This window comes from Leiobunum rupestre, chromosome 10, assembly GCF_980474605.1.
Source record: "Leiobunum rupestre chromosome 10, qqLeiRupe1.1.hap1, whole genome shotgun sequence".
Lineage (NCBI taxonomy): Eukaryota > Metazoa > Arthropoda > Arachnida > Opiliones > Sclerosomatidae > Leiobunum > Leiobunum rupestre.
The window spans coordinates 17438542-17462623 of NC_143393.1; the positions used below are offsets into that span (position 1 = coordinate 17438542).

A 24082-nucleotide genomic window follows, 5' to 3' on the forward strand; every position below is an offset into this window, starting at 1 on the left:
ACGCCGCGATTCGACACTCGAAGCTTATCAATTTGATATTTCTTTCATAGTTTTTCAAATTTTGCTAAGAACGCCGTTGTGGAAATACAGGATAAGCTTATATTTTAATGGTAGGCATTATAAAATGTGAACGCCTTGATGCAAAGTTCGTTGAGATATCTTTATCAGCGATAAAGTACAGGTACGGGGAGCCTATTTCCATATCTGACAGAGAGAGTGAGTGTGGCCCAAAACATTAGAATAAAGATAATACCACAGCCATATTATAAGTTAGTTACCAATGTTTGGTACCATTGAAGTATAGTTGTATACTACATATCCTATTGGTAAAGATAGAAGTAAAATTAGCGCGTAATAACAGAAGTATATAAGATACTCATCGGTAGAAAATATTGTGCGTATATTGATTTTCTAAAACTCTTTCACCGTGTGCTTTATAAATAAGAAAATGTTCTTCTATGGTTTAATATTTACTTTTTATATCAATAATAAAAGTAGAAAACTGATGGTTGAATATAGTGAATTCCTAGAACTATTTTATCCGAAAAATATGGTTTAGTAATAAGTAATAATAATAATAATAATAATAATAATAATGAGCTAGGCTAATACCCAATATCCCTATTCTGAGCATTTTTTAAATTTTACGTCAATTTTTTTTGGCCATGATGGTGTATATGCCTCCGCGGTGTGACGGAAAAATAGTTCCCATTAGAAAATATTTGTGTCATTTTTACATTCAATATGAATACTTTTCTCTTAATAGATATATTATATACTTGTTAAATATTTTAAATTATATACTTGTGATAGTACTTGAAAAAAAGGGTTATTAACCTTAATAGATTTGACAGGAAATGTGGGTCAAACGACAAAAAATGGCCAATTTTGAGGGTGATTTGATGTGCGGGTGGGGTTGTAATATGTTTACCAGGTTAGATTAAGCCTGTTGTTTTTAAGTATATCTATACTTTGACTCCGTCGAGGATAAAAAGTTAAGTACCCATGACGAACGGAATGGCGTTGGGAGTTAAGGGTACTTGCGAAAAAAAGGCCATTTAGAGGTTTCGGCGGTCGACTTCCCAGCATAGCTTGGGAGATAAGCGGTGAAAAGGTCTTCCAGACCCTACATTATACTATTAAAGTACCCCTCTGTAATATACCCTACGACACTCGATACAGCTTGAACTCAAATATGTTTTATATCTATACAACATAAACGTATTTAATTATGAAAATTCCAAAATTAATTTGAGGCGTGCAATTTTCGATTGCAGAATACCTTTGGTTGGGCCAGGGAAACACAATAGGCGGAAAAATTCAACATAAAAATATTTAAAAAAATATTTTTTCGCGGTTTTTTGATAATTCAAACTATTTTTATCAAACTGCTGGCGCCATCTACTAAGACTTAAGGTATTTAAAATTCGGCCTCTAATGGTGGTAACTCCATAAAATAATCTCATCAACCGTGTACGAGTATATATCGCTTGATGACTTAGGCCTAAGGTGGTGCCTTGGGTATTAGCCTAGCTGATTATTATTATTATTAATATCATTTACTAGAAGAAGATGCCGACAAAATAGAATTCTGTACAATTCACCCAGAATGTATTCAGGTTTACAGAGAAAGTCTGAGAAGAATCATGTTCACCCTGTAGAGTACAACCAGGCCCCCTTCGCCTTTTCTCCCGCTAGTGGGGAATCATTACCAGTGGAGTAACTAAAATATTTGGGCCCCAATGCAAAATGAGACCTACTAAACGGCTTAGCTTGCGGGCCCTTATAAATTAGACGGGCCCCGATCCATCGCATTGACCTAGTTACGCCACTGATCAGTACGACCGTGTGGGTAGAGTAATTGCGGCAGAATTGTCTGACACACATTCTTGAATATTACAATTATATCAAGAATTTATTATTTTTAATAAAAACTATAAAACATCCCCACTGGATTAATCATCATATTTTTTTAAGGAATAATATGTTTCTTTCATTTTGGTATAATAATATCTTTATTCTTGTTGATAACATTATAAAGCCGATGAAATAAGTACATAGATTCTATAGAGAATTTCTATACTAGAAAACGCGTACAATTCTAGGCCCATATCGGTGGGGTTGTCAGTTCTATGTACTTTACGGGCAGTAGCCTGAGGGCTAAATCGAATTGTTCAACCATCCGACAAATTACTCACTCCGCCAAACCGTAAAACCGGGATTCGAGCACTAGACCGCTAGGCAGATGGTCTGAAGGCGGGACGATGGTAAAATCTGCGCTTCTCCTACCAACGACCGTTTGTAAGCGAAATGCTACTTTCCAGAGAGATTTCTTCGCTAAAAAAATATATATTTGGTAAATTCAGACAAGAAGAATCGAGAAAGGTTTACGTAAGGCTCTTTTTGATCGGATTCTAAGATATAGTCATGATTTAGTGGTAAATTTAATGAAAGGTGGAAAAAATAAACACAAAAATAATGTTTAATAAACCGATACACATTTAATTTGAGATGTCCATTTTTTTTTTTCAAAAATAAGAAAGACTTTATTGGTGTATATGGCAGCGAAGGCCTTCACACCATGTTTTATAACAAATCAGTTAAATAAAAAAAACAATAAAATCAAGCCTCTACAATCTTCGCTCTACGTTTGTGAATGGGTATCCGTAAAATACGCTTAAGTATTCAAATTACGTGACCATTTTAATATTGGCAAATATTTCATTTTAAATTATTCCAAATATTTATATCTGACTATTGCGAGGGTTCCACGCGATTTTCAAAACAAATATTGACGTAACAAGCCTAACCGGTTTGTTAAATATAGCTCTACCCTAACAGCAAAATACAAAACACAATCCTTTCAATTTCAAAATACAGAATCAATATATAATAGAAGAAAACAGAGGCGTACAGCTTACTGACTATTGAAATTGGTGAAACCAGTCTCATTTGTCCGAAGTCGTAAAACATGTACCGTACTTTGATTTTATCTGTTGCGTAAACTTCAAGGTACGGGAATTGCAAAATTATAACGGATAACCTACTTATCACCTTAAAATAGTTTAAAATTAAATAGGCCCTTTAAAAGTAGACATACAATAAAATAAATACATATTACAAAAATTGTATTACAAAATACTATTTTCGTACAAAAATTTCCTTGTCGACGAAGAATTATTTCGAGTCGTGGTGCAATCCCAAATCCGTTACGAATCTTCTGCCCACACTCGCGAGTGAGAAAAGGGAAATTACTCGACGTTAACCACGTGAGACTGAATTTTGTAAACAATTCATTCATTTTACGGTTTTATTTTCGTTTCCAAAATCTATATATGAATCCGGGAGCTTATTGAAACGGTCAAAAGGCCCCATGTCGTCCTGGCAATCGAGAAGCCGGTCTACCGCCGACAGATTACGTTATTTGTACGAAGACAAATGCTTTTGGGACATTGAGCTACTGGTCGCTGACGACAATGGCGTGGAACGGCGAATTAAAGCCCATAAGCTTGTTCTGTCAGTTTCCAGTCAAGTCCTGGAGCGAATGTTGATGGAATCGATTGATAAGACAACGCTATCTCTACAGGATATGAATGATAATTCGTTGGAAATAATTTTAAGGTATGAGCTACCAAGATTTTTAAAGTAAGAGCTTATTTGATCTCGCTAACGAATGTCTTACTAAATAGGTACTGTTACTTGGATCAGATGGAATTCAATAATATTACCGAATGTGTATCCGTTTGCAAAGAGGCAAAGAAGTACTCTATGGAAGACTTGTACCAGAAATGCGTCACCTTCGTTAAAGCTAATCTGGACCCCGACTTCGCCTGCCAAATCTACGACCAAATTTTTACGTCGGACATTACGGAGCTAAAGGACCATTTACTTCGAGTCGTTTTGTGCAACAAGACAGAGGTATTAAATTCCACGTCATTCGCGAAATGTTCAGAGACCACAGCCATGGCTCTTGTCAAACTGTTCGCCAACCACGTCGACGCGGAGCTACTGTTCGACTCGGTTCTAAAGTGGGCAGAGTACAAGTGCGAATTGGACGGGCTAAGCGCGGATGGGCACAACCTGAGGGCCCATATGAAGGACTATCTCCCGCACGTACCGTTTCTGAAAATGACCCAACGCGTTTTTCTGAGACTCGTAGCTTCCAAGGGTATTCTTACAAAAGAAGAGGTTCTCGCTATAGTTATGAACATGGACACTAATGGACAACAAGCGCGCGGGAACCTACCGGAACTACCCGAATGGTGCGATCCACGAAGGTACGTCCCACCGTACAATATCAAACTGTCCCAACTGATGTCCGCCCAAGTAAAAGTTGATTTGCAACACGAGGTGATGGAGGAAGGGGCTGGTACAGAGTCTCTCGAGTGCTGTTTTCTAACCAGACAAAAAGGACTTCAATTATGCGGGTTCGTCTTTGGGACGTGGATTCTTCCGAAGGTCTGGACGAGTTCTAACACGAGCGATCCGTCACGACTGAACATGTCTGGTATATTGACCCTAGAAAACGAGGCTACCGGAGAATACTTGAGTCAAATGGTGGAGTCAAGTCTATCAGGGAGCTGCTCCGATTCGGTTACCGTCGAACTTGAAAACGCTATATCGCTGACCCCGGGAAAAAGGTTAAAAATCAAGTTCTTACCTCTGTCCATCGTGCCTGGTAGGGCTTTCTGCTGGGGGAAGTACGAAAAGTGCTTGAGGGTCATCCCGAAAGGATCCAAATCGGTGTACATATTGGAGTTCTCAGATTACGAAAACGCATTCTCCAGGGTTAAGAAATGTGGTTTGTTAGACAAGCTCATTTTCAAAGTTGAGCCTCGATTTATAGGCATTTCCTCAGAATAAAAGCAAATAAGAAATACTATATATATGCTAGAAAGAAACTATTTAGGTTATTGAGGACGTATCAGGTCCGCCACCATGATCTACAACATAAGGTCTTCCCGATTGCAAAACGACATCTAATATCGGTCATAAAAAAATGTATATTTCCGTAGTTACGGAAAAGTTCACTTTAACTCTTAATTCCGTTTTTGCTGAATTTAACGATTTAATTAATTTAATAGCTTTTTTGTGTGTAGAAAAAGTATTTTCGAGTATCCGAGCATGCTCGTGATTTGTACCTAAATTAAATGACATCAGGAGTTAGGTTGCGGTGACTAGTTTTTTCCTGGTTGCATATTTATTGTTTGTCCATGCGTTAATCGAGAATATTTTTCTTCATTTCGAACAAAGTTTTGCCTAAAAGCCAGAACCATGTAACTGTTAAGCGGGAATTTTGAGAAATAACGATTAAAATATTTAATCGCAAATGCGTAATTGCAAAATATATCTTGAGCCTTGAAAGAATGTTATGAAATAATGTGTATAACTTTTGGGTTGATATTTTTATTAAGCTCAATCAATGTTTAATCAGTTTCATCAGAAGCCTATATTATAGGCTTCTGGTTTCATGTATAATCGAATAAAATTTAATTTCTAAAGAATTTTAATGATTTTATTTTTTCTTGAAGACAGTTAGTCGAACAGTATACTTCGCTGACTTCTCCGAAATTTCTATGTTCTGGAATTGCCTTGTATTATCGGAATCTTCTTCCAAAATATTTCTGGCACCATCAGAAAGCTTATAACCAGTATAATTATTTTCTACAGGCGCAACATGTTCGAAGGCACACGCTTGCGTTCTAGACTCCAATAACGAGACACCAAGTTCGAGTCGACAACAATTTACGTTTCAACAGAATTGGGGAGGCTTGGTTACACGGTTTTAACGTATTTACCGGCACCTGAGTTACCATTGCAACTGTTGATTCCTCGGTTCATGGTGGGAGTGATATCTATTACGTCAACGACGGTTTCGGAGCTAATCTCGAACAGTCAAATGGAAAACGCTATTAGGTCTACTGTTTATTAAACATGGCCGCTCCTTTGTTATAATTTCGCACTAGCACAGTAGTTGTCAATCATAAGAAAGAGTATGGAAACTACGTAACTGTCAAATTGGAAACGCTAGTACTCATTGAACCACTACTGGGTCCAGACTAAATTCAACTTCAAATCTTCTGCAAAACGATTATGTTAGGCCTATATATATTTATTTTTCCCGCTTTATTGAGGTAGTAGCTAGATGTCGCAAGATTAAGGGCCAGCAGCAGACGATTGCAGCTTAAGGTCAAATTAGTCATAGCAAAATGATACGCCCCATGGAAATATCTTTCTGATAACATCAGCAGAAAACTAGTTCAAATTAATTCTAATGTCATTAAAGAGAATATCATAAAGTTTGGTATGTTTTTCTTCTTGATTGCACGATTTACTTTAAAAATTTTAACATAAACTTTAACCTATTTCATCTTTAGGTCAAAATTTGAAATAACTACCAAGTGTCTGCAAAAAAGTATCAAACAACCTACAAAAATGGTTCCTATAATAAATTTAGAAGAGTGTATCAAAGACTCTCCACTATTTAGGTAATAGAGGCTTCCAAAATTTAATCTTAGTTACATAAAATATTTTTTAAACAATCTTTTCAAATAAATTTGCACTTTGTGTTTCGTTCAAATCTCTGAACTTGTTTTGCATATTAACTATTAATCTAATACAGATTCAGGGCTGTTATATGTTTTTTTTTTTATAAGTTATGCTTAATTGAGAGGTTTTACTTAAACAAAACTTGTAACGTCAAGTGCGATTTGTTAAGTTGGTTTTTAAATATTTTAGGGAAGTTATTGACGAAAATACTGATGATATTGATAATCTTGAACAGAGGCTTGATAAGGTATAAATTTTGAATCTGTTAAAGATACAGAATGTGTAATTGACAGTTCTATATTTATATTTGCTTCAAGCTTGTAAGGCTATGTAATTCCATGGTTGATTCGGGTAAAACTTACGTTGCGTCTCAGAAGTAAGTTTTTTTTATAATATATTAGCTTCTTCTAATTAGTTTAATAATTACTTCCAGCTCTTTCATAACTGGAATAAGGGAAATCAGTAGCTACTTTGAGGGGGACCTAACTGTCGTTGTACATAAATATTTCTATAATACACCATAATTGCCCTTTTTTTTAACTCTTAACTTACATTGCAGACTGCTCTTCAGAGGTTTATTCACGCTTTACAAGAAGTAGTGAAATATCAGACTGTAAGTAATAATAATTATTTATTTATAAATGTTAAGACATTCAAAAACTTTTTTTAGATATTAATGGATCAAGCTCAACGCTCAGTAGTCAAAAATATTAACAAATTTGTCAAAACGTAAAAATATACTTCTTATTATAACAAATTTTTATATAAAATGTTATTAATTTATTCTTACAATTTCAGAGATATTAAACAAGTTAAGGACACTAAAAAACACTTTGACAAAATATCTGATGATCTAGACAATGCACTAATCCGACACTCTCAAGTACCTCGATCTAAAACGCACGAATGTGATGAAGCTAATAATTTGCTCACTGCTACCAGGTCTTGCTTTCGGTACACGGCTTTAGATTATGTTTATCATGTAGGCTTCTTCATTTTAAACCATTTTCACTACTATTTAAACAACTATCTTCTAATATTGTCCTCATTGTTGGCAGCTAAGTACTTTGCAATCCCGAAAACGCTATGAGCTACTAGATACGGTAAATTTTCATCTCTGAACAATTATTCTCTGTGGCCACTGTACCTTATCTTGTCTCTTTATAGCTGCTTTGTTTGATGCATGCCTATTCAACTTACTTTCATCAAGGATCGGATTTGTTCGGAGATTCTGAAAGCTTTTTCAAACAACTTGAAACCACTGTAAGATTTCTATTTTCTTGGCAAATTTAGCAATTTCTCCATACTTTAACCAGTTTAAGGTCGGAAGCTAACTTTGTTCTTTTGAAAGGGTTAATAATTACGTTAATGATGAAATAATTTACAATAGTTAACGACCCTGCGAACTGAGACTACCGAGTTAGAGAAAAACCTTGATGGACGTCACAATCTGGTCACTCAGAAAGTAATTGACCATTCTCATATGTTGTATGATACTTTACTAATACATATTTTTTTAGGATATTGTTCCTACTATAGTCAAAGAAGACAACACGTCTAATAGCGTTATCCGTTTGGAAGGCTACCTCTTTAAGAGAACCTCCAATGCATTCAAAACGTGGAATCGTAGATGGTTCATCATTCAAAATAACCAATTAGTGTATAGAAAGAGAACACGTGACAACATCACTGTAATGGAGGAGGATTTACGTCTCTGCACTGTTAAAGTAGCTGTAGATATTGATCGTCGGTTTTGTTTTGAGGTGCTATCTCCTTCAAAGTAAGTCTTATCGACCCTTCCTTACAAATATTGATTGAATTCTTAAATTATCTTTCTATTTTTGGTTTCAGAAGTCATATGCTTCAAGCTGACTCTGAAGAAGGCTGCCGACAATGGATTACTGCCATGCAAGCGGGAATCAATGCAGCTTTGCATCAAACTATGAATGAACCTTCTGAAAAGGTAATTTTTATACACTTTATATTCATTTCAATTGATGTTTTTTACATTTTTGTAATTACTAGGAGCAAATAAATTCATCTTCATCCGATCGACCAGTTAATGTTTCCAACTCTGCTTCACCACCTCCTAAACCCCCTAGAGCTCACAAGTAAAAGTTATTAAGAGTGAAGAAGTCAGAATTTAGAGACTTAATGATTACTCGTGGTTTTTTAGTCAAATTTTAGCAATTCCTGGTAATGAGCTCTGCTGTGATTGCAAATCAACTGACCCACGATGGGCCAGCATCAATTTAGGCATTACGCTGTGCATTGAATGTTCTGGAATTCATAGGTACTGGGAAAAGCTCAAATTTAAGGAGAATATTGATTTATCAGTCTAATGTTCTTTTCAGGAGTTTAGGGGTCCATATTTCAAAGGTTCGATCACTCACTCTGGATGCGTGGGAGCCAGAGTTGTTGAAAGTTATGGCTGAATTGGGAAACAGTCTCGTGAATCGGTTTTACGAGGCCAAAGTGGATGATACTGTGGCCCTGAGAGCAACAGCCGATTGTTCAAGGTTTGCTAGTTGTATATTTATTTTTTGCTATTAGTGCTAATTTTAATTTTACTGTTGAAGAAATGTAAGGGAACAATGGATTAAAGCCAAATATGTGCAAAGAGCTTTCGTGCTGCCCTTGCCAGGGACTGTCATGTCAGAACCAATAGTTACTTTACCACCAACTGTGAATGGAGGAGATGGGAACTCTGTAATTTCCTCCAGTGGAAACCCTACAAGGTGGCGTGTACGTAAACTGAACCGTCGTAGAAGGATAGTTATTTCATCAGACGGAATTGAGAATTCCTCGCTACTTAGTAAATATATTTGACTAATCGTATTAGGAATATATGAATAATAGTATCTTTTCATCATTAACAGATTCGTTGATTTCCGCCCCTGAACGCAAGTCTTCAGCTAGTCTTAGCTCTGAATCTTCTATGAAATCTGCACCTTCCAATGAGGCTATTGCAGGAGGTGTCACTCCATCAGAACCTATTGCCATTTTCAATGAATCAAATGAGGAAAATAAACCCATAGTTTCTCTAGCAACTACTGATAAGTCCCTCGGTTCGCCCAGCATGATCTCAATTGGAAAATTTATGGAAGATGACAATGATATTCTAATTTTTGGGGATATGGAAGATATGTCTCAATCTTCCAGTAATTAAAGATATTAATAATAAAAAAATCTTAAGATGTATTCGTAAATAAACTTTCTATTTTAGATCTTGATTTGGATAGTGCTGATGAATCTCCTGTAACTTTGGATGATGAAAGTGAAAATGACAACATTCCTATTGATAATATAAGCGAACTTAATTCAGATTTACTTCTTTATCGGTACATTACAATTAATATACCTATAGTTCATAGAACCTATTCAGAACTTTTATTTTTACAGGGCTGCTTCGGTTCACAACCTTCCTGCAATGTGCGAAGCTTTGGCAGCAAATGGGAATCCCAATTGGGCCAATGCAAATGAAAATGGAGAGTTTGCCCTTCATAAAGCCATTAGAAGCGTATGTATTTGGCTATTTGCATATTTTATAATTAACCGATCTAAAAACGACATGCAAATATTTTGGAGTCTAGCAAACTAGAGTCTAGTAGTTATACCCCTTGTGTCATTTTCATGGAAAAAATAATTTTTGAAAGCACTTGATAAGGATCTTTTTGTATTTTATATAATCTTTCTACAAAAGGGTTCCATCATGGCTTGTGAATACTTAATCTTAAATGCTGCAAAGTGCAATAACAAAGATTCAAAAGGAAGAACAGCTCTTCATTTGGCAACTGAACTTGGACATACTGGGTATACACCAATTAATTGTTCTGGTTAAAAATTAGAAAAATTAATTTAAATACTTTTGTTATTTAGGCAAGTTTGTCTGTTACTGAAGAGAGGAGTTGACCAAAGCTCAGAGGATAATGAAGGAAAAACAGCTCTCACTTTAGCTATTGAGAAAGCTAATGCAGATATTGTTACATTGTTCGTATTTTTCAATTATTATTTTCCAATTTAGTATATCTAACATATTTATTTTCTGCGTTGAGTTTGTTGGTTAGAGGGGTTTTTACCCAAGCTCTTCGGTTTCTCCTTTCCATAAAAACCTGCTGAGGTTAACGGTAATAGTAAGTGTATGACAGCTGTTAATGGTAATAGTAAGTGTAGGGAGCTGTTGGCTCGCGTGGCTTGAAGGTGTTGCCAGAGATCCTGCGCTTTTAGAGATATGAAGCTCTCAATACCCCCAGTGACCCTCTATTTTTTGCCGACGGTGGTGCCCCTCGACGTCTGGGAGAAAGCTATTTTTCTTTTCTCCCGGCCGCTCGCGGCAGGACTGAAGCTTGAATTTGTCTTGATGTGTGCTTGTGAGAGTTTCATATCTCCTTCGAGAAATGAATTTATTTATCTATGCCACCACCTTCCAACGCAATTTAACCCCGTCACTGGTAATTGACTTCACACGTTACTAGTTACCTGTGTGGTTCCTTCTGATTATTTTATTTTATTTTTTGCCTTTAGAATTTTGCAGTAAACTTTATAATTTTATTCCCTATCGAATCTTAGTTTTTTTCGATAGAGATGGCGCTTTTTGTATTAATATTTGGTTTCGCAATTTTTAAAACGCGAAAATCAGCGTGTTTTTTATTTTTAGATGCGAATAAGTTTTTGTTATTAGTTATATTGAAAGCATATAAATCAGTCTTAACTATTTTTAAATGAAAGTACTAATAAAAGAATAGTAACTTTAGTAAATATTTATAGGTTACGCTTAGCTAAACTTAATGAAGAAATGCGCAGGGATGAGTTTGGAAATCCTGGTATGTAATTTTATTAATAATTCCGTTAATTCCCTTTAATTTTGGACTAGTTAAATTACTTCATACAGGATTGATTCAGTGCTATTTAATTTCCCTAGTGAAGTTCATTACTAGCATCCCTCTATACATGGTGGGCTGGGGAATAATCTTAAACATGGTTAAAATACTGGAAACTATACATAACAGCACTCTTTTTGACGTTTCAGTGCATGCGCACGTATAGTTACACATTGGTAGCACTGGCAGGGGGATGTTAGTACCCAATTTTTGGGTTAATAAGTTAACCCGTGTAGAAGCTGCACAGCGGGAAAGTCATTTCCTATTGCTGCAAAAACAAATTTTGACATGTGATGACACATAATTTTATTTTTTTTTTGTCGATGGCATGGCAGGGATAAAAAAGATAAATCTTTAAACAATGAACTGTTTAAGTACATGTTTCTATAAAGATTTGGATAACGGTAAAACTCCATGTAAGATGTGGCTTACTACACTAAACTATGGTACACAATTTTACTGTTTAGGGTTCCAAATATCCTTGTATGAAATATATTAATTATTCCAAGTTTGATTTTTCTATGTATTAATATCCTAAAAACATTTTGAAACCAATCTATTAATTCAGGAGATGAAACTTTCAATGAAGTGGTGCGTGATTTCTCCCACATGGCCTCCCACAATCCAGAGAAGCTTAGGAGGCAACCCAGCGTATCAGACGGTTAGTGGCTTAACCGAAAACAATATTTAGAGTCGTTAAGTTTTAAATTTTCAAGCAAATTGAGTTGTTCCTATTGAGTCAGTATTAATTATTGATAAATTGATCCCCCTGCCCTCATTAAACTTCGTATTAAGAAAAGAAAGTTTTTTCAATGTACGCCTGCCCTAGATGTGTCCTTAATTATCAACGAACATGCCTGCTTTAATCAACACTGCAGGCAGCCCCATGCTGTTTTTCAGCTGTTAAAATACTCCTTTTTAAATTAAAAATTCATAATTTAATAAAACCAAATATACCCAAGTATATTAACGATGCTGAGCACCACGTTATTTTATATCACTGAAAGAGAATTTATACTTAATTTTAATTGCAAACCAGGTGGTTGCCTTTCGTATAGGTTGAACCGGTTTAGAAAGGGAAAAGTTAAAAAGCGTTCTAAATATTTGACGAAGATGTTTAACTGACTGAATGTTTGAGATCTTGTTAAAATTGTTTTTAAATAAGTGATAAAATGGAAAGAAACGAACCAAAGTGTCTAAAACAATGCGAAAGCTACGTGTGCCAACGCTAGAGTAGATTTTTTTAGTAATGATTTGCAAGAATTTTTTATGTTTAAATGAATGAGTGTAAGATTTAAGAAAATTTGTATAATTCCAGAGTTATAACCTTCTAATATACGTTGTGGAATTTAAAATTTGTTAGGCAAATATTGGCTTTATCACCCAAATGGGAAAGATATGTATGCGGAAAATTAGTTTTTACTTAAATAAAACAACGTAAGAATGGTAAAATGGAACTATTTAATCTGTTTAAAAGGAAAAATTATCACAGATATTGAATTTAAAATACATAACTGTATAGCTTAAACACAACTTGGGTAAAAAAATAGATTTCATCCTAAATATACATTGCTTAATGAATAAATTATACTGCTACTAATTCGTGCTCTTCACTCCCGCTTGTCGTTGGGAGAGTTACAATTTCTTGTAAATCCCTTGAAATTTTCGACTTGGCTTGGAGACACATTGCTACTTCTAGAGGGTCCAAACCCTTGGTTTCGGGTAGCTTTTTGTAGAGGAAAATGGTTATCAAAGTCGTAAATAAGCCAAATATCAGAAAAACGTAATCTGAACACAGTTCCTGTTAAAATAAAAATACACGTTAGTGCAGTTTGGCTAAGATAATGTGGGAATGACTTTTATCCCTTCTTTATTTTGGTAAAGTACCCTTTTAAAAGTACATATGGGCATTACCTGTAAATATGGAAATGTAAAGGCAACTGCAAAGTTCGATAACCAGTTCACTGAACTACCCAAACTGCATCCAGCAGCTCTTGGTCCTTGTTGAAACAATTCTCCACCAATCATATACGCTAAAGGACCTACAAAATTATACATAGTAATTAGGTACATGTTTATTATAATTGGATAATAGTAGGAGATTATTTTCAAACATTTCCCACTTCATAAGTCTCTGAATTTATAAGGACCTTATTCCTTATACAGATCATTACTAGATATGGAATCTTCTTCAATTCTGACAAAAAAATTTGCTCCAAAATTACCCCTTTTCATTACTAAACTTTGATGACCTCTTTTTTTGGGAAAGTAAAAATAATAAGAAATGTGCCAATTTTTTTGTGGTTGTTTTGCTGAAATTGTCCCTAATAAAATTGGATGTGTAACAAACCCGGTGTTGGCTTCTTGTTGGGATAAGGATATATGTTTGTGTAATTAGTTTCACAAGAGCTAGATGTTGCGATGATTAAAAAAGACACTTCTGTTTGAATTTAATAACTATTAAAAGGTTGTCGAAGATGTGTCAAAATAAATATGAAATAGTTAGGAGCAGTGAACTGATTCAGTACTACTGAAGAAATGGAATTAGGTATAGGTCATTTTGTGAAAAAATGTATTGGTTGGAATTGAAGAGGGTTCCATATTCAATTATGAACACCCCAGAGTCGGTGCAAAACTTTGCAGACTCATAAAAGGGAAACATTTACCAGTTTTTTGTAAAGTGTGCACCTAATATAAAAGCCATGGAAAGCAATTTCTTAAAAATTGAAAAATACTTTACCTAATCCAAGTCCAAATATACACACGAAGCTAAGAAATGCGCCTATGGTCACGTATGAAAGCCATGAAAATAAGTGCTAAAAAAGAAACTATGTTTTAGTTTTAAATTCAACTAAGTCTAAAAGCTAAATCTCAAAATACAATAGTTCTTTTTATAAAGTAACGTGGCCTTCTTGTTTAAATGTTGCTCTTACGTCACAGTCTCTTACTTTTACAAGCTTACGAGCACGCGCTACACTCGCCAGAGGAATATAGCTTTTGCTAGCGCGCGTGCAAATAGCTCGTGCAAAGAATATACTAATAAAGCGGAGTCTTGTGACGTAAGAGCAATATTTTAAAAAGTTATCTTGCCCAACTTGTTATTTTATAAAATCAACTATGGCGTAATGGAATTTGTATTGGTGTTATCATAAGTATATAATATATAACTTAAGAGAGAGAAGTATCCATGAAACATGTATCTATGCAGGCTTGACACATTCCATTAAGCACAATGTGCTTGTAAGCATAAGAAACAATAAAATTAAGTATGTCAATTTGGAAAAATTGACGCCGAACGGATTTTCAGAGCTATTGTTATCAGCACATAGCCACTATGTCTAAATATGCCTAAGTCCTGGTCGTAGCTTGACCAGGTCAGTGTCAAAAAAGAGGTTCAGTCTGGGAACTGGCATGAAAATAATAGTTGTCATACTTATAGTTATTATGTTACAAGTCATATTTTCTGGATTTAAATATTTTAGAAACTCTATAAAGTATTTCACCTGCACTATATTTTTTCTTCCGAAACATCTTTTGAAAAATCATTGGAGCCTAAGTAGGTTCATGTCTCAAGCATTATACCAAAAGTAAATAGGGGGAGTAAGTCTATCATTGCCCCCATTTTTTCCTTCCACCATGCTTGGCACCCTTTTTAAAGAGCTAGTGATCACTTGATATTTCTAACCAATAAGGATAGCACATTACGCGCGAACTAGTGCATTTGTGGTATTCCGGTCCGCGCTCAAGATGAAAATTTTGAATTTTATTCCCTGGCAACCATGTCACCGCCTCGCGATTTCAAGTAGTATCTCTGTCAAATGCGGACCATTATTTCCTTCGATAACGGTTGACTTTAATTAATAATTATTATATCAATTGTAAAATAAACAAAAAAAGCTCGTATCTATAGCTATTATTTCAGTTAAACTTGCAAATTGTTAGGCCTTAACATCGTAGATTTACCAATTAGTCCCGATCTCCGCTCTTAGATGGCGCCACGCTCTCCACGATTTAAGTGAGCGTTATTCTAGTTACGGTTTATTTCTTTTCAAAAGTCATGTTATTATTTTTAAAATGTTTTAGTTTCTATCATAAATCTACTTCATTTAGGAACTAAATTAACCAAATTATCGAAAGCAAAAGTTTCATATTCACGTATTTTATAGAGAACTATTTTTCATCGTGGCGGAGTACAACCGATACCTTTGTGTCCCTGTAAAGAGGCGAGGGAGAAGTCATTTCCGAAGCCCAAAAAGTTTACCCCTCAGATAAGACGTCGTGCGTTTGGACACAAGTGCCAGACTTCCTCCCCCTATTTACTTTTGATTATACTTTAGCAGTGTAGGGAAATGAATACTTTTCTCTTTGATACAATAACCACTGGCTGAGGTTATTACCTGAAGGGCCATAGAAATGGAGAGCCCGATTAGACAAATGACAGTTCCGGTCGCGCTAATTAAAACGAGAGGCCTTCTTTTGTTGCGGTTAACGACATACACCTTTAAAATAATGCAAAGTCAGTTTTTGGCCAAATTTTATAGGGCTTTTTCGTGGAAAAACTTTCAAACTTTACCGCAATCACAGCCATTAGCATATTGACGACGCCGGCTCCAATGCTGCCATATTGCGTTTGTCTCTCCGTCATTCCAGCCTTCATGAAAGTAGAGCTGGAGTAGTAAAATACCTGCGAATAATGGAAAATGATTTCACATAATTGTTCTTTGGCATTGAAATAAGGCCTATTTTATACTAGGTTACGAGAAATTCAGTCTAGATAATTGTCAAGGGTGGAAAACACTACCATCAGTTTAAAATGTAAAATGTACCTTGGATTAATAATAGTGTTGCACTATTATTAATCCAAGAATGTATTCACTGAATCACTGGCTCGAAGGCGAGATCGCGGATGGGTGCTTGCTATTAGCACTCGTAGCGTCGTAGGTTACGTAGGTAGGCCCCGCCTTGAAACCACCGTCATGACAGTGGCTGCTTCAGTAAATCTCTAAGTACCTGAAAAATTATTTTCGTTGAGACCGTTGTTGAACGCTTTTTACGCTTGTTGAAAATTTTGTAAAATATCGTCTGTTGCGGCGTCGGCAGCTAGCCTTACTCCGCGCTGCGACGTCACGTGACCGTTGAGCAAAATCTGCTCTTACAGCCGATGACTTCGTTGCTCAACGGACGGGCAACGTAACGTCAAAACCGGAAGCCAAAAAAACCCCTGACCGTTGACCCAGCGCTGACCTTATTTCGAGTTACTGAACGCAGCCAATAATTTGACATCAAAGATCACGAGGCCAAACGCCACACGATCCTTCCTGTTAAATAATCACGTGACGGACATGGGCGTCTTAACGTCATGGCTGACCTATACGCGTTACCATGGCAACGAACTCAAGCCCCACCCACGAGCGAGTTAAGAATACACCGGATCACGCTTCAAAATTTAACAAGTCCGTGTAAAATTACACCGCGTTGGGATTTTAAATCAAGGGGAGCCTGTTAAGGTACATGTTTCAAGCGAATAACATTAACGAAATCGGTAGATTAATACTTATTTCGCCAATATTATTTACTTCTGGTTGTACTCGAAATCATAAGCACCTCTAGCGACACAAATTCGCAACTCAAAATCTAATTATTAGGTGGCAGTGGGCATGAGTTCACTATGACGACAACAAGGCAAAATGGTCATATTGTAACTACCGACTTGATCTAAATTTAACCCACGGGGGGGGGGGGCTCAAAAATAAATGTTGCCCCCTCAAATGAAATTTTTACTTCCCCCCCCCATTTAATCCATTCACCCTCAAAGAGTATTCTCTGCCCCCTCATCTTTATTAATTTTTTCTTTTGGACCACTTGTCTTTGTCTAAGGTTTAAATCTTTATTTATACGTAACTATTTATCTATAAAATAAAAGTTGTAGAATGGTCTGCTTCAGAAAGCAAGGTTTTTGTTGTTGAACACCAAAAACATTTCACGGCGAAACTTATGTTAATTTTCGAAATTAGGTAACCAAAAAAATGTGCCCCCTCACAAAAAGCTACTGCCCCTTAACGAAATTTTTCTGGCTACGGGGCTGGGTCAGCGTTGCCAGTTCCTGAAACTCAAATTATCGTACCACAGCCAAAAAATTATCGATCTCAGAAAATATTATCGTATGCCCGAAAACTGGTGATAAATTACAATTTTGTGTAAAATACTGACGTTTAATTTGTGAAATCAAATTTTTAATAACACAAAGTTCGACCGATTGAAAAAATTGCGACTTTTAAACATAAGTTAACTAGTTTTCAACTAATTAAAAACATCATGCATTATCGTACGCGTGAGCTGAGCTATCGAAAAAATGCGTACTATATAGTACGCCATTGAAAATATCGTACGTCCCAAAAATTATCTCGAAATTATCGAAGTGTACGATAATTATCGTACGTTGGCAACGTTGCGGGTAGAGGACTCCCGCGAAAGCTACCTATAGAGGTTTTTGTTTTTGGAAAAATAACTTAATTTCTCAAAACAATTTATTTCATCCAATCGTAAATCAGGTCGCGTTTTTAGAAAGACTTGGCTAAATCCCAAGGCCTCGCGAACTGACGTAAATAAGTTTTTCTGGTTTTCGCAGCCGACAGGAAGGGGGAGTGAGGGGGAAGACGGCTTATCTCTCGTGCCAGCTCGCGCGGTTCCTTGGGAGGCCTTGAGGGAACACCGGTTTCCGAGTTCCCCTCATCGAAAATAATTATCGCTTATGATGTAACGTTTGCGCAATCTTTCCTACGTGTTGAGAGCAACAGCGTTTGTTGTGGCCAAAGGGGAACAGACCAAGTGTTGTTGGCAATTTGGCATTCATCCTAGATCACCTCAAGGAGGTGTTTTCTTTTCGCTGGTTCCGGGATTTCGGAGAAGGGTAAGAAGAGTCAGGCTAAGAAGTCAAACTATTCGCCACCACAGAATCGGAATAAAATGAGTCGTAGTAAAAACGTTTTTCCAAAATGGATGCCTGAGGCCTTTGCAGCAGATAAATTCGGGCTAGTAGACGACAAAATCCGATTTTCTCCTTACACCTCCTTTTCAGAAGGAGTAAAAAGAGTAGCCCTAATACTCCGGAACAAGCGAATAGTTTATGGGGCGGAGTAATTCTCATCCCCGGAACAGGCGAATAGAACATTTTAGGGTAAAAAGAGTACACTTTAAGACCGAGAACAGTCGAAAAGAAAACATCTTAGGACGTAATCTTTGCTACGTGGTAAGAGCAAACGGGGAACAGACCAATGAATTCTAGGCGAAAAGAAGCCATCTTATGACGTAATGTTTGCGTAATCTTTGCTACGTGTTAAGAGCAAACGGGGAACAGACCAATGAATTCTAGGCGAAAAGAAGCCATCTTATGACGTAACGTTTGCGTAATCTTTACTAGGTGTTAATAGCAAACGGGGAACAGACCAATGAATTCTAGGCGAAAAGAAGCCATCTTATGACGTAATGTTTGCGTAATCTTTGCTACGTTTTAAGAGCAAACGGGGAACAGACCAATGAATTCTAGCAGACTCACCGCGCTTATTCCGGAGAGTTGTTGACCCGCCTGCATGGCGCACACTAGCAACAAAGCCAATCGTTGCTCAGGGGCGGTCAGCACCTTCCACATAGTCCAAGTTGGGTCGGCAACGGCCATCTTCTGTTCCTTTTTCAAGTTCATCATGTCTTCGTCCAAGTAATTGACGGACATTTGACGTAGTTTCTCCAACTCTGTTTAGATTTAAAAATAAAATATATTCACACGGGGTCCGAAGAGAAAATTAGGAGAATCCATACCTTTAATCGCGTTGAATTCGTCTTTCTTATTTATGTACAGATAGGAAGGACTTCTGGGGCAGAAGACCAACGCGAAAAGACCCAACGCAACGGCGATACCGTACATGGACAGTAATACCGGCCACGCCTCTTCCGTACCTATTACCGGACGCCACGTATTATTTATTTATTTATTTAAATATACAAAGGCTCCAAAAGCCACAGAGTGGGCTTCTCTTGGAGCTTCGAAACAATGAGAAGAAATTAGACAGAAAAAAAAACACGTATTTTCAGATTCAGTGATAATAGGAGATCAAAATTTAGGAGAATATGACAAGTAAATGGCACGGCTAAAGGGGCAGTGGGTAGGAAAAAAAAACAAAACAATATACAAGTGGAAGACTAAATAATTAAAGGGAACATTTGTTACGTAAAAAATCAGAGACATGGCGGCGAAATGTGTGGCGATTGGAAATTGAGACTATGTCTTGTGGGATAGAATTCCAGTCATTAATGACCCCGGATGATTAGTTCAATCATAAGTAACATAACAAAAAGTATGACACATCCTATTGCTTTAATGCTTATTTTCTAACCGAACCTTTTTTCGGCACTGATACTCTCTTCAATTTGTGACTTGGACTCGCGACTTACCGTTTTGGATGACTACTTTTTGATAAAAATTTAAGCCTAATATCGAAGAGCACCTTCTGGAGTCGCGAGGAGCTTTGGCTTTGTTTTGAAGCCCGCGTGCGAATCACGCGTGATAAAAAATAATTGAGCTCGTGGCGCCGAGAAAAATATTTTTAATATTTATCATTTTAGCCTATCTATCGGAAACCAGATATTTCGGCTTAGCAGAAGTCTCGCGTATTTTAGACACTAGAGGGCTCTGTGCTAAGAAAACATCTTGATTACGCAATAACTATGAAAATTAGATGGGTTGTAAATCTCGTTAATTATCATACTTATTGTTATTATGTTACTTATGGTTCAATCTCATTGCTGCCCTTGAAGCCAGAGTTCTTACCTAAGTACTGTCCCGAAATCAGCGAGATGAGAATACCCGTAGTAAGTCCCAGCTGTTGCATGACACCGAAAGCGCCCCTCATCTGTGGCGGGGCAGTTTCCATCAGGTACATCGGAACTACACTTGATCCTAGACCTATACATATTAATCCAATTTTAAAAACTCTGAAATATTATCCAGAAATGGAAGTTAACTATCCATAAATGGAAGTAACTAATTTGTCTATAGAACTACTATAGGACCGATTCGATGCTTCCGAACCCCCGAATTGAATAATAATTGAAACATGTATTATCAAAAGTATATAATATCTATCTCACTATCTTGCTAATGTTATTCGTAAGCCCTGCATCGTTAAGTTAAATAATACAAGATGTAGTCTATAGAAGATAATTTTGACTAAGATTTTGTTTTGCGAGCAGAAAAGTAAAAATAAAATTTTGGGCACAAGACAAAATCGTAGAAAAAATTCTCTTCTTTAGATTAATTTGGCGCGAGTCGCTAACTTTGTATAAATACAAGTTGTATATTTTAAGCGGTGACTTGAAGTGGACATTCACTGGCTTAAGGTAAGTATTTCGATAAGTCTGTAATATTGTTCCATAAGTTTGTCACTTTGGGGAATATTTTAGTGAGAGCTAGTAACGGAGTGACGTCATCATAAGAAGAAAATCTCCCCCTAGCGAGGCGCTGTCAAAGGCTACGTGTGACGCGTTAGCAAGAGGACGCAAAACGGCGCCGAAGCCCGTAATGCAGTCTGTCTTGTGAATAGCTCTCAGCAAAACTTTTGCGTGTGAAGAATAGCAGGGTTGCCACACGTCAGGGAATTTAAAAATGGGCCTAAAAAGTCAGGGAAATGTCAGGGAATTTTAAGAATTGGTAAAAATTCAGGGAAAAGTCAGGGAATTCAATTTTATCTTGGCACTTTTTGAAGGTAATTTAACTCTAGATCTCTGACAAATTCCACGATTATCATTTATTTCCTTGAATGTTTGGCTAATTTTTTCAACATTGCAATAACCTTTTTACTGAAATATAAGTCCATCTAAATTTATTAACTTCTGATAAAAGTAAAATATAAAAGAAAAATTTTGGCCTTAATAAGTCAGGGAAAATCTCTTAAAATGGTCAGGGAATTTGAATTTGAAAATTTTGTGGCAACCCTGAATAGTAAGTGTCACACTTTTTGTAAAATATTATACACTTATGGTATTTCATATGTATAGTCTAGATACATTTTTCTCTCAATTTTACAGCGTAGAAGGATATTTTCCTTTACTGGTATATTACTCGATTCGATTACTATTCGATTCTAGGCTCGAAAACACCGTAATCATGTTGATTCGCAGGGCTTTAGAAACTACCGCCGTGGCATTCGTTATGGAGAAGAAACGCCCTTAAAAAGACTGACCTTAAAAGCAATAAGCCTACAAATCATCGTCTTCGAAGCATTTTCAGTGGAAGATAACGGCGTGGTTCGCGATCTTACCCCCATAGAACCCGACCAAAACCCGGCCGGCTATCAGTAATTCCACCGACGAAGTCATTTCGGAGAAAGCAAAAAGCGCCGCCGAGATCAAGCCCAGAACCGCATTGACCATCAAAGTTCGTTTTCTATCGAAAGGACGAAAAAAATACATTAGCGCCTTCGCACCCAAAAAGGGAAATGGTGTTGAAAATTGACCTTCCGAATCGATTGGCTAAGAACGCGGCGCTTATGGAACCAATGACGGCTCCGGCCAAGAAGATGGACACGACCGTGGACCAGAGGACGTCCAATTGCGATCGGGTCATCGCGTAACCACGCGAACTTAGCGTACGGTTGCAAAACTCTTCCAATATCTGTCAATTTAAAAGATACATTTTAGCGCGTCTTGAGATGGAGTTCTATTAAGAACGGAAAACCCTTACCGTTTGTGGTATGTTGATGACCCCCATATTGTACCCCGTGGGTAAGCTGTTACCAACGGTCCCCATGAAGGCCAACAGGGCTAGGATGTGATTGAAACCGGGTTTCTGGAAATATGATAAATCTCACCAAGGAATCGAGGTAAAATAGACGCGTTTTTAAATATTAAAAATAAGAAATTTACGTACAGTTTTCTCCTCTTTGGCGAGATTCATTTGTAAATCTGAGCTGGCCTGTTGGGCCAACGTCGTGATAATTAATTTGCTCTCCGCGTCCATGACGCTTACGCTGGGAGTTTTGATGAGCCCCATTTTTATTTATTTTTTTTAATTCGCGCGACTAAATTAAATTCTATAGCCGCTTTGAATATAAAAATGGAAAATGGGTTAGAACGATCTGGCTAGTTGGAAAATGGAACGGAACTTTGCGGGGAAGCCCGACTGCGCTATCGTCTCCGTGACTAACTTGTAAGAGGAATCCGTCCGCGTCTCTCCGAGTTCCCTCCTGTTCTGAGCTTCTCCGTGTTATATAGCCGAGCAGACTCCGCGACTCCGCTCGGGCAACCTACGTTCTAGCTTGGTTCGATCGAAGCGCGCTTTTCTGGTACCGGTTAAAACCGGAACGATCCTCATTCCCCCCTCCCCCCCCCCCCGCCTTCTTTGCTCCAATGCGGTAACATCGGCTTCGCCCGAATATCATGCAATCGTCTACAAGTACTGCAATTTTTTTTGCTTCGCGAATATCTGACTAATGTTGAAATTTTTTTCTCAAATAATTCATTATCAAAACATTTTTTGTCCAACACACGTTCTGGTGAAACTAGCGAAGCTTTAAAATAGCAAACAATTACTTTTTCAGTAATTTATATGGAATTTTAATTTTATTTTTCTTAATAATGACATCGTATCTAAATATGGAATTTTTAAATGATAAATTACGTATGCATAACGCAATATAAAATTTTAATTATATACCTAAAATATCTATAAACTAATTTAATTTATACCGAATTTTTATTTTTAAACCTTTTTATAATAATATGACATTTTTTAAACGGCCAAATTACGTGTGCATAACGCCATATCGGATTTAAATTAAATTATATACTTAAAATATGTACAAACTAATTTCTGCCGCATTTTAATTTTTAAAACCTTTTTATAATAATATGACATTTTTTAAACGGACCGAATTACGTATGCATAACGTAATATCATATTTAAATTAAATTATATACTTAAAATTCGTAAAAACTATTATTGTAAAGGTATTACGTTTGTAATAGCTGAGGTGATATTATTTTTTTTTGGTATGGCCGCGCGGTGATATCATTCTATCTTGGATTAAAAATAGTAGTGCCTACCTGGATATATCACTCTAGCGTTCCGCGTGCATTTGTTAAGTGTTTGTTACGGGTTCTGCCTTGTAGAAGGCTACGTGTTACGGGAGTTTCGGAAATTCTCCGTTAACTTCGCCGAAGCGGCGCTGCTGTCGCAAAAGTCATTTGCTTGTCAGGTTTTTTCCAAGCACGTGAGTTATTTTCGATTGCGTTCGATCGTGCGAATCCCAAGTGTCGCGCGTAAGCCGCCGTAAAAAGACCAAACTAACATTGTCTCTAATCTACTCTCCTGGAGAGAGCCACTCGAAATAGTCTTGCGTAGAATGTATTTATCTGTAACATCTGCAGATTATAAATTACAAATTAGACCTTAGTCATAATGTTTTATTTTAAGTCTCCGTATTTTCAAGTTTATATTTTTATAATAGTTTCTATTTAAATTTGGTTTTCGTTAAATCGTTACTTATCACAGGTATATGAACTCTAAACTCGTTACTCTACGAGTACGGAAGAATTGAAAAAAATTATTGCGAGGTGTTTGATGTCGAATGCGTGTAGGTGTCAAATTAGAAAAACCGAGT

At 36.6% G+C, this 24082-nt stretch overlaps 3 protein-coding genes across 3 annotated transcripts; 2 read left to right on the forward strand and 1 right to left on the reverse strand.

The window, feature by feature from the left end:
• Positions 1-3373: 3373 nt before the first annotated feature.
• LOC149924882 (BTB/POZ domain-containing protein 6-like) lies at positions 3374-5350 on the forward strand. Its single transcript, XM_090160818.1, has 2 exons — positions 3374-3621; positions 3690-5350. The coding sequence occupies exons 1-2, from the start codon at positions 3374-3376 to the stop codon at positions 4861-4863; spliced, it is 1422 nt and encodes a 473-aa protein (XP_090016944.1). The 3' UTR covers positions 4864-5350.
• Positions 5351-6124: 774 nt separating this feature from the next.
• Positions 6125-12893, forward strand: CenB1A (Centaurin beta 1A). Its single transcript, XM_090161375.1, has 25 exons — positions 6125-6304; positions 6378-6488; positions 6739-6796; positions 6867-6925; positions 6983-7043; positions 7109-7162; positions 7220-7278; positions 7348-7531; positions 7608-7652; positions 7717-7812; positions 7940-8014; positions 8070-8329; positions 8401-8512; positions 8575-8660; positions 8726-8842; positions 8904-9068; positions 9129-9364; positions 9429-9710; positions 9776-9890; positions 9952-10069; positions 10253-10362; positions 10429-10539; positions 11317-11372; positions 11998-12090; positions 12469-12893. Exons 2-25 carry the CDS (start codon positions 6436-6438, stop codon positions 12552-12554), a joined length of 2691 nt encoding a protein of 896 aa, XP_090017501.1. The 5' UTR covers positions 6125-6304; positions 6378-6435; the 3' UTR covers positions 12555-12893.
• On the reverse strand, positions 12872-22724 carry LOC149924884 (solute carrier family 2, facilitated glucose transporter member 1-like). The gene is made up of 12 exons (XM_090161376.1): positions 22351-22724; positions 22165-22269; positions 21938-22095; positions 21743-21867; positions 20254-20388; positions 19245-19382; positions 18985-19178; positions 16003-16113; positions 15827-15928; positions 14170-14245; positions 13344-13471; positions 12872-13230 (listed from the first exon to the last, which is right to left on the reverse strand). The coding sequence occupies exons 1-12, from the start codon at positions 22471-22473 to the stop codon at positions 13015-13017; spliced, it is 1611 nt and encodes a 536-aa protein (XP_090017502.1). The 5' UTR covers positions 22474-22724; the 3' UTR covers positions 12872-13014.
• Positions 22725-24082: the final 1358 nt, after the last annotated feature.

Bases quoted from the DNA above. Each gene is read 5' to 3' on its own strand.
- LOC149924882 (XM_090160818.1), top strand. From the start codon at position 3,374: ATGTCGTCCTGGCAATCGAGAAGCCGGTCTACCGCCGACAGATTACGT. The intron at 3,622-3,689 runs GTATGAGCTACC...CTTACTAAATAG, and splicing joins TCGTTGGAAATAATTTTAAG to GTACTGTTACTTGGATCAGA.
- CenB1A (XM_090161375.1), top strand. From the start codon at position 6,436: ATGGTTCCTATAATAAATTTAGAAGAGTGTATCAAAGACTCTCCACTA. The intron at 8,330-8,400 runs GTAAGTCTTATC...TTTTGGTTTCAG, and splicing joins GAGGTGCTATCTCCTTCAAA to AAGTCATATGCTTCAAGCTG. The intron at 10,070-10,252 runs GTATGTATTTGG...TTTCTACAAAAG, and splicing joins TTCATAAAGCCATTAGAAGC to GGTTCCATCATGGCTTGTGA.
- LOC149924884 (XM_090161376.1), bottom strand. From the start codon at position 22,473: ATGGGGCTCATCAAAACTCCCAGCGTAAGCGTCATGGACGCGGAGAGC. The intron at 22,270-22,350 runs GTACGTAAATTT...TCATATTTCCAG, and splicing joins TCGCCAAAGAGGAGAAAACT to AAACCCGGTTTCAATCACAT. The intron at 13,231-13,343 runs GTAATGCCCATA...TTATTTTAACAG, and splicing joins TTACATTTCCATATTTACAG to GAACTGTGTTCAGATTACGT.